This window comes from Chiloscyllium plagiosum, chromosome 6, assembly GCF_004010195.1.
Source record: "Chiloscyllium plagiosum isolate BGI_BamShark_2017 chromosome 6, ASM401019v2, whole genome shotgun sequence".
In the NCBI taxonomy this organism is placed as follows: Eukaryota; Metazoa; Chordata; class Chondrichthyes; order Orectolobiformes; family Hemiscylliidae; genus Chiloscyllium; species Chiloscyllium plagiosum.
In genome coordinates this window covers 84,520,959-84,531,752 of record NC_057715.1, presented here as the reverse complement: position 1 = coordinate 84,531,752, position 10,794 = coordinate 84,520,959, and the positions used below count along the sequence as shown (strand labels likewise).

Here is a 10,794-nt window from a genome sequence, read left to right as displayed (position 1 = left end):
CGTCATACAATTATAGGGGGAGACTTTAATTGAATTATGGATCCGGAAATAGATAGGATTCCCAAGAGTACTGCAGGAGTATCTCCCAGATCTAGACAATTGGTGGATTTGAACAAAGAATTAGGATTAGTAGATGTATGGAGATGTCTTCATCCACAGGGCAGAGATTTTTCTTTTTACTCCAATCCACATAAATGTCATACCAGAATTGATATGATTTTTGCCCCCTCGATTTTTTAAAATTCCATATTAACCTATAAAATAGGTAGTATAGCAATTTCCAATCACGCTGCTGTATATATGGAAATCAAGGGGAGGAATAATGGGACATTGGCGTATGGACCCCTTCCTGATGAAAGATAGTAAATTTGTAAAGTACTTCTCTCAATTTAAAACTTTTTTAGAAATTTAATTTAGGTTCAGCTAGCAACCCATCAATGATGTGGGAGACCATCAAAGCTTACGTGCGAGGTTTGATCATCTCCTACTCACCTACTCAGCGACCCAGAAAAAGTTAAAGGGAGAACAACAGCGTCTGCTCGAAACTCGCTTAAAAGCAGCTGAAACAGCATACGCTGATAGACCTTCTATTATCAAATTGCAAAGGATTACGGCCCTTAGGACAGCTCTAAACACCATGCTTACCCAAACGGCGAAGTGGGAAATATTATTTGCAAAACAAAGGTTATATGAATTTGGCGACAAATCGGGTAGATGCTTAGCATTCCTTGCAAAGAAAAAAAAAGGCCCCTCATATTACCATGTCTATTAAGGAAAGTACAGGTAATTTTACTCATCATAAAAGGATTAAAGCAATCTTTAGAAAATTTTATTCTGATTTATATAAATCGCAGGATTGTGAAGACAGGCCTAGGAGGATGCAATCATTTTTAAAAAAATTTGACCTTTCCGGACCTAACTCCGGAACAGGTATTGGTTTTAAATGCTCCCCTAACAGTCCAAGAAATACTTGATGCAATCAGGCAACTTCAGAGCAGTAAGGCACCTTGCCCAGATGGCTTTCAAGCTGAATTCTATGAAGAATTTACAGGAATATTGGCTGGTCCACTTATGGACACGTATAACTACGCATACAGTCAGGGCTGTCTCCCGCCTTCATTGAGAGAGGCAAATATCTCTCTTATCCTTAAAAAAGGAAAGGACCCAGAAGATTGCGCGTTATACAGACCAATATCCTTGCTAAATGTAGATTTTAAAATCCTTTCTAAAACGTGAGCATTGACACTAGAAAGGGTATTGCCACATATCATAAAGGAGGATCAGATGGGGTTTATTAAGGGCCTTAGATCATCCAATAATATTAGAAGGGTTTTGAGTATGATTCAAGCCTTCCATCAGGGAAAGATACCAGGAGTAGCAGTCTCATTAGACGCGGGTTGAATGGTCATATTTGTTTTACACATTGGAAAGGTTTGGCGTTGGACAGGTGTTTACCAAATGGGTCTCAACATTGTATAGTGATCCCAAAGCAGTTGTGGTTACCAATGGATTAGGCTCGGATAGCTTCAGTGTGAATAGGGGCTGCCGTCAGGGATGTCCCCTCTCGCCATTGTTATTTAGGCTAATAATTGAACCACTAGCAGAAGCTATACGGGCTGATCCTAATATAACGGCCCCGAGGATTGGTACAGGTAAACATAAAATTACCCTTTATGCAGGTGATGTTCTTCTATTCCTCAGTAATCCTCTGATGTCCGTGCCTCGCTTAATCCAAGTTATTAATACATTTAGTGCATTCTCAGGCTATAAAATTAATTTCTCAAAATCGGAGGCTATGCCAATGGGTGGTCTTGCTATGATACCCCACTTAGTGGACGGATCACACTTTCCCTTTCGGTGGTCCCTGGAGGGTTTCTTATATTTAGTCATTTTTATTGCCCCAGTATTTGGTCAGTTATACAAGGCTAACTTTGTGCATTTACTGGAAAGGATAAGGCAGGACCTCCAGCGATGGGGAGACCTTCCAATTTCCTGGCTGGGTAGAATAGCACTAATTAAAATGAATGTCCTGCCCCGTCTCCTGTACCCTATGAGACTGCTTCCGGTGATGCTGCCAAGGCTGGCACTACGTAAATTATGTGGCTAGTTGGGTTCCTTTATCTGGAATCATAGACGGCCCCTCATTAAGCTGAAGAAGCTACAGCTTCCATAGACAAGGGGAGGATTGGACTTCCCAGATTTTAGGAAATATCAGTTAAGTTCCCTATTAAGTTACATAGCTGATTGGGTCTTGTCTGACCCGCAATCAATCTGGCTGGACATCGAGGCTTCTCAAGTAAAATGCCCACTTATTAACCTTTTATTTTCAGACAAGAGGAAAATCATCACTGTAAAAACCCTATAATACTAAACACAATTAAAGCTTGGAATATAATGCGGCAAAATGGGGGCAACTCACATAAAACATCCCCCTATGCTCCGATAGTGGGAGAATGGGGATTTCAACCCGGGGTTACAGATGCCACTTTTAAACTCTGGAGATCCAGGGGTATCTCATGTTTAGGGGACCTATTTAAAGAAGGGGTCCTGATGTCTTTTGAACAGCTGCGTCAGAAATTCAGATTACCTAATGGGGACCTCTTTCGATACTTCCAAATCGAGATTATATACAGAAGAAGGCTACGTTATTAGATAGTCTTTATAAATCAGACAGAGAATGTAGAGTGCTACGGCCAATGGGGGTATCTTCCGTCAGTACTATTTATCATTTACTACATGATGAAGTATCGGGAGATATGGACAATCTGCTTAAAACATGGGATCTGGATTTGGGACTAGAAATCTCTATAGAAACATGGAATGACATTTGGGAAAACACCAGAAGAATCACCATCTGCAACAGAACTCAGGCTATCCAGCTGAAGATACTTCATAGGGCCCATATAGCACCGGATCGATTGGCAAAATTTAAGACAAGACCATCTCCAATGTGTCCCAAATGTAAAATAGAGGTGGGCACTCTTGTACATTTGCCTATGGACCTGTCATAAGATCCGTAGATACTGGACTAAAGTAGCAAGTACCCTGACAGAAATTTTAGGAATGGAAATTAAAGTGGACCCTGTACTTCTCCTTTTGAGCTTTTCGAACTTACCCTCCCTGGATATGCACGGGAAGAGATTATTTTCTATTCTCTCTTTCTGTGCAAGGAAAAATATTTTGGTAAACTGGGTGGCTGAGGGCCCCCCCTGGACTTCCAAATTGGCACAGATTAATTATGGAATGTATTCCCCTTGACTTCCTTACAAATATGGTGCACCGAAAGACCAAATTATTTCATAAAATATGGCAGCTCTTCTTGAATTATATGAATACAGATATTTCGGCTATCCTAACAAGGGCTTTTATTTAATTAAGATTGCGAACCTGGCTGGTCCGGGGCCCCTTGGGAGAGGAATCCCGCACGAATATGGGTTTTGTTACATTTGATGTTAACATATTCCGAGCATGTAACGCACTATCCAATTTCTGTGTTATCCATTGGGTTTTTTTTCTCTTTCTCTTATTTGAATAATGTAAGAGACTTAATTATACACTCTGGTTAGTTGTCGGTTAGATTAGTAATTAGTTGAGTTTTGTGGGTTTTTTTCTCGGTATTTTTCTTTTGTTAAATTTTGTTTATTATTTATTTAAGATTTAATTGTATATCAATGTTTGTACTTGAGAGTTTTTTTTATTTTTGTAAACTTGTAAAAATGTTAAATTTCCAATAAAAATATCTATATAAAAAAAAGAGGGAAGCCTCTCCTGCTGATCATTTTGTTACATTTGTCTGATCACAGCTCTGCTCGTTTTCAAGTATTTCCCCAATTTCCCCTTTTGAAAGTTCTGTTTCCACTCTCTCAGGCAGCATGTCCCAGATCACAACAACTCACTGCATCAAAACATCTGCCCCCTCAACTCCTTTTGCTCAATTCTCTTCACCCTCTGGTGAATGGGCCTCTCGCTGTTGGAAATTGGTTCCTCCCATTCATTTGATTGAAACCCCCTCCCCTTCCTGAGTTTCAACGTCTCATTTAATCTCTCCCCCTTGTTTACTCAGAGTAGTAGACGCGTAGAACGCATTGCCTGCAACAGCTGTAGACTCGCTAACTTTAAGAGCATTTACATGGTCGTTGGATAGGCAAGTGGATGAGATATGGAATAGTGTAGGTTAGATGGGCTTCAGATTGGTTTCACAGGGCGGCGCAACATTAAGGGCCGAAGGGCCTGTACTGCACTGGAATGATCTATGTTCTAAATTCGAAAATCTCTGCATCTTTCAGGTTCCTGCCAGTGACTGGTAGATTGTTTTGAATTTATAATAAAGTGATATCTTGTGTGTGTTTGCTAAACTTAGGTGTTGTACTCTCTTATCTTAGTAGATATTTTGTGACATTCTAAATGGTGAATGAAAGTTTACGTTCTTTCCATGGGGGTTCATTGTAGAAGTGAAGGACTTCGTGAGAAGTCGCAGTGTTTTCCAATTGGTTCATGGGAATTAGTTCCCTTTTTACTATCTTTCCTTTTTTTTTACGAAATACCAGCAATACTTAGTATCAGCAAAACATTCTATTTAAGCATAATTGCTTAAATAAATCTTAATTCAAAGTCCTGTGTGTTAGTCGTCATGGTGTCAGTCATGAACAATTTCCAGAAGTTGAAAAGACATGTATATGCATTTAGGTTGAAGTTATAATTTTATAGCTTTTGAACCCTCAGTTAAGTTGGCTGTTTAGGATTAGTGATGGCAATCTCTCCTGTGAGTCAGTAATTTATAGGTTGAAGCCCATCTCCAATGTTTTTAGTTCGTGATGAAGGCAACACTTATGTGCAATACTAAGGGAGTTCTGCACTGGAAAGTTGATATAATTTAGATGAGATATTAGATCAAGGTTCTGTCTGTCCTCAGGTGGGCAAGCAAAGTTTCATGGAACTTTATACAGAATGGGCATTTCTTGGCATTCTGGCCAATAGTATTTACTGCCTTAATTTACATAACGAAGAACAAATTACCATGTCAGTACTTCATTGGGGTTTGTGGGCACTTGTAGGGCCTTGTTTGGCTGTTGTGTTAATGTTACATGGGTGATGGTGTTGGCATGGTGATAATATCACGGGACTAGAAATCCGTAAACTCAGGCTATGCCTGGGAAGGAGAGTTCTGTTCCCATCATGGTAGGTGGTGAAATCTTAATTCAATAATAAAAACTTTGGAGTTTAGATAAAGCTGGTCTGGTGGCAGTCATGTGACCACTGTTGGTTATTCTAAAACCCATTCTGATTCTTTAATATCCTTTTAGGAAAGGAAATCTGCCATCCATACCTGATTTGGTCTCTCTGTGACACTAAACCCACAGCAATTTAATTGGTTCTTAAATGTCTTCTGAGCAATTTGGAGTGAGCAATAAATTCTGACTGAGCAGCAATGTATACATCACAAGAACAAGTGAAGAAGGTGACTGGAAAGTATTTCTTGGCAAAACACTTTTGGAAATGTTCTAAAGTTATACTTGCCACACAAATGCCAGGCAATGACCATCTCCAATAAGAGATAATCTAACCACCACCCCTTGATATTCAATGGCATTGCCATCACTAAATCCCCCACTACCAACATCTTTAAGGTTACCATTGACCAGAAATGCAACTCAAGTGAACTGTGGCTACAAGAGCAGGTCAGAGACTGGGAATCCTACAGTGAATAACTCACCTGACCTTCCAAAACCTGTCCATCATCTGCAAAGCACGTGTCAGGGCTATGATGGACTACTCCCCTCTTGCCTGGATGGGTGCAGCTCCAACAACACTCCACAAGCTTGACACCATCCAAGGCTAAAACAGCCTGCTTGATTAGCACCATATCCATAAACATTCACTTCCTCCATCACTGAAGCTCAGTGCCAGCAGTCTATGCTTCTGCACGATTCACTGTATAAATTCATTAAACATCCTTAGACAGCACCTTCAAAACCTATGACCACTTCCATCTAAAAGGAAAAGGGCAACGGATAATGGGAACACCACCACCACCTGCAAGTCCCCTTCCAAGCCATCTCAGAATCCTGACTTGAAAATATGTCACTGTTCCTTCAGTGTTACTGGTTCAAAATCTGGGACGCTCTTTTTAATAGCTTTGTGAATCTAACTACAGCACATGGATTGCTGCCGTTCAAGAAGGCAGCGAACTACCACCACCTCAAGGGCAACAGGGATGGGGCAATAAATGCCAGCCAGTGATGCCCATGTCCCACAAGTGAATTTTAAAAAAGCACCTTACAAATAGAAGTTGCTATTTTTCCCCTCCCTGCCATTTCAAGTGTTCCAGTGGCTGGAGAAGCTGAATAATGTTCTTTCATGTACAAGGAGCAGCTTACTGTATATTAATACGTATATTTTCAATTTAGAGTATTCATTACATTCATGTTGGTGTGTGAACTAATGACTTACCTGCTGTTACTGATATTTGATTGTTCAGTAACATTAACTTTGAGCACTAATTATAAATACAGTTGCTTCTTGATGCCATATTGAAGTACTGTCTTTTCCTTTTAAACAGATTAACTTACGACTCATTTTGGTGAGTGGAAAAACAAAAGAATTTCTGTTTTCACCCAATGATTCAGCAGCAGACATTGCCAAACATGTGTATGAAAATTGGCCAATGGGTGAGTAGTTGTTTATGGTAGTTGTTGAATCAATCTGGTTCCATTTTATAATTCTAGCTTCATTCCTCCGTAGAATGTCTCAGGCTTTTCTGTAAACACAGTTATCTCCATGTTTCCACTGAATCTGTAGTTAAGAGGGTAATATCCCTGCATCTTCCTATCCACATATTTATGTGGGTGGTGAATTTCTCTTTCAGTGTGTTGGGACATGCTTCTATATGGGAACTGGCTGCAGATGGCAACAAATGGGATTAAGTTTTTTTTTGTAGCTGTATTTGCATGTACCTTTTTGTGATCAGGAAACAAGGATGATAAACACTCTGGGTGAGAGAAATGGAGATGTATTTTTCTTAATTTTCATATGGTGAAAAACACTTCCCATTGATATAACCTTTGTGTTTATCTCTAGCATTCCAGACAAGGTTTTATATATTAGAAAATTAAGATATCAAACCTCTTTTTAAGGCTACAGAGATATTTGTATTACCATGGAAATCACTTTCACTGCTGAATACTTTACATCTGTAGGTAATGATAAGAGAGGTTATTTGCAACCTACACATGTTTTCTTTAAGATAATAGGGGTTCTTAAAAGGCCACTGGGTGTTTCTAAAGGTTCAGATTCCATCTCAAACGTAATAAAACATGAAAGTGCATTATGGAAGGTTTGGGGGAGTATTGACCCTATCATAATGTGATAAAATTATAAAAATGCATCAAAACCTCCGCATCAAGGTTTTTTTTCTGCAGATCAGAATTAATCTTCAGCTCTTCAGTATGATTTTTATTTTATATTTGATGTGTCAGTCTTGTTGAATTCCTCATGGAATAATTGCTCCTGCAGAGTGCATAGAACGAAATGTATGTTTAAGTTGTTATATCAGTTTTTCAAATAAGATGTCGGAATATTTTTCTCATTGTGTTCCAATCTAGAGAGGTAATGTGGAAACTAAATTGTGAACAAGTAAATTTGGAATAATTTTGCCTTCACTAAATCTTATTGGTGCAAGACAGAAACCATATCATATAAAGTAAAATTCAAAGGGATTGTGATTAAAGGGTTAAACTGTACTCTCTTCCTCCAGAAGCTGAACATTCTGGAAATTGGTGGGGTTGACATTCATGCAGGAATGCAGATGACTCCCACTTCACTTAGGCAGACATTTAATACTACTCTTTCTTAGTGAGTTTTGAGGTGATTTATAGCTCAGGTTGAGGTTCTGGATGTAGGTTTGCTCACTAAGCTGTAAGGTTCATTTCTAGTCGTTTTGTCACCCTATTTTGTAACATCTTCAGTGGGCCTCCAGACGAAGCACTGTTGATAATTCCTGCTTTCTATTTATATGTTTGAGTTTCTTTGAGTTGGTGATGCCATTTCCTGTTCTTTTTCTCAGAGGGTGGTAGATGGAATCTAACTCAATGTGTTTGTGATAGAGTTCCAGTTGGAATGCCATGCTTCTAGGAATTCTCGTGCGTGTCTCTGGCTTGTCCTAGGATGGATGTGTTGTTCCAATCATATTCAAAAAGACAGGTACCCAATAAACACAGTCCGCAGATTTCTCAGCAACAAACCCAAACAAGCAGACAAAACGCCTCCAGAAACCCTAGTCACTCTCCCCTACATCAAAGACACCTTGAAAATGATGCTAGACTACTCAGACCCCTTGACATCATGGTTGCCCACAAACCAACCAACACAATAAAACAGCAGCTAATGAACATGAAAAACCCTATACAGACAACAAGTAAAACTAATGTCATTTACAAAATACTGGATGCAAGGACTGTAACAAACATTACATTGGACAAACAGGCAGAAAACTAGCCACCAGATACATGAACACCAACTAGCCACAAAAAAATAAATGATCCTCTCTCACTAGTACCCTTACGTACAGATGAGGAAGGACACATTTCGATTGGGACAACACATCCATCATAGGACAAGCTAAACAGAGACATTAACGAGAATTCCTAGAAGCATGCAATTCCAACCAGAACTCTATCAACAAGCACATTGAGTTCGACCCAATCTACCACACCCTGAGAAAAATAACAGAAAATGACATCACCAACCCAAAGAAACACAAACATATAAATAGAAAGCAGGAATTGTCAACAGTACTTTTCCCAGAGGCCCACTGAAGATGTTAACTAGTAGGCTGACGAAACGTCTGGAAATGAACCTTCCAGCTCAGTAAGCAAACCTACATCCAGAGCTACTCCTACTATTATCAAATTAAACTCTCATTCGGCCCCTTCCATTCAGAAATTCTTTCATAGCCATCCCCAAGCTAATCAGGATCGTTTGTGTGATCATCCCCCAATATTGAAGCAGATCACACCTACATTGTCTGGGGAAGTAGCGGATCCAGAACTCATTTGCATGGCTGGTCCAAAGCTAGGACTTATCACACCTACATTGTCTTGGGGAGTCACGGAGTCAGGAAATTGTTTGCATAGCAATTCCCCAGGATTAGGATGTTTACATTTACATTATCTCTGAGGGTGACCTCATCCTACCGTTGTATCTCGGGTAATGTGGTTATGGGGGGGTGGGGGGGGAGAGAGTGGCTGGAGTCCCTGTAAGCAATACCAACTGACCTGTATAAAGGGGATGTGTTTTCTTTGTTAGGGGCCTCTTTGACTCGACTTTGCACGCCTGTGAAGAGGGTCAAAGGGGGCCACTTAGCTTGTACCTTAACTGTTTGCAGAAGTTGGTCTGTGCGAATTGCATCTCTGGTGTGAAATCACGGAATAAAGAACCTAACACTTGAAGGTTGCCAAGTACAAATTGAAGGATGAACTTTTTTTATTCCTCAAGTCTCCATTGAACTTCTTTGAAACAGTAAAGGAGGTTGGAGAGGTCACTGCGGGAAAGAGATGCAAGCAACCAGTAGATTAGGTTTGCAGCCTGACCAGAGATGTTCAGCAAAGTGTGCATCCAGTCTACATTTGTTCGCCTTCCTGCCGTTGTAGAGGAGACTGACTGTAAGACATTGGAACAGAAGCAGACCACTCTGTCAGTAGAGTCTACTAACCAGCTAGCTCATGGCTGATTTGATAATCCTCAACTCCACTTTGGTCTTCTACCTATAACCCTTGATTCCCATGTGGGTGGTGTCTGGTATACTTAATATTCCAGCCTTTGCAGACCTCTGCAGTAAAGAATTCCACAAGCTTGCAACGCTCTGAGAGAAGAAATTTCTCGTCATCTCTATAATTAAATGGTGACCCCTTATTCTGAGATTATGCCCTCTGGTCCTAATCACCCTCACAAGGAAACAACCTTTCCGCGTCTACCCTGTCAAGATCCCTGCAAATTTTGTAAGTTTTGACAAGGTGATCTCTCATTCTATTAAACTCCAGTGAGCACAGGTGCAACCTACTCCACCTCTTCTTGTAAAATTCCTCCATACCTGGTATCAACCTAAGGAACCCTGTCTGGACTGCCTTTGGTGCCAGTATATTTTTCCATGATTTAGGGACACAAAGCTATTCACAGTATTCCAACTGTGATCTGGTATTGCCTTGTATAGTTTTCTGTTTTAAGACTCCATTCCTTTTGAAATAGAGGCCAACATTCTATTTGCCTTCCCTGTTATCTGTTGAACCTGTCTCCGAGCTTTTTATGATTTATTAGTGAGGGCTCCCAAATTCCTCTGTAGCTTTTTACATTCTGCATTTAAATAATATTTGGTTCCTCTCTTCCTGCCAAAGTACATTACTTGACATTTTCCCACATTGTGTTCTCCTTGCCAAGCTTTTGCTCATTTGCTAAAACTGCTCATGTCCCTCTTCAGACTGTCATCCTCAGCACTTGCCTTCCCACTTAGTTTTGTGTCATCTGCAAACTTGGCTATAATGTATTAACTTTCTTCATCCAAGTCATTAATATATATTGTAAATAATTGTGCCTACAACACTGGTCCTGTGGCACTTCACTAATTACTGGTTTTCATCCTGAAATTCCCAACTTTCTCCTATTAGTCAATCCGCTGCACATCCTAATATACTCCAACACCATGCATATTTATTAAGTAGCCTAACGTGTGGTATCTTATTAAACACCTTCTGAAAATCCAAATATATTAGTGCTTTCTTTTTATTTATCAAGCTTGTTATC

The 10,794-nt window shown here is 39.9% G+C and overlaps 1 protein-coding gene across 1 annotated transcript in view; it reads left to right on the top strand.

Moving 5' to 3' along the window:
• ubl3a (ubiquitin-like 3a) overlaps positions 1-10,794 on the top strand; it is a 109,419-nt gene that overhangs the window by 81,064 nt on the left and 17,561 nt on the right. Inside the window, exon 2 of the mRNA XM_043692033.1 lies at positions 6,560-6,668. Coding sequence (XP_043547968.1) covers positions 6,560-6,668 — 109 coding nt within the window. The remainder of the gene's footprint in view (positions 1-6,559; positions 6,669-10,794) is intronic.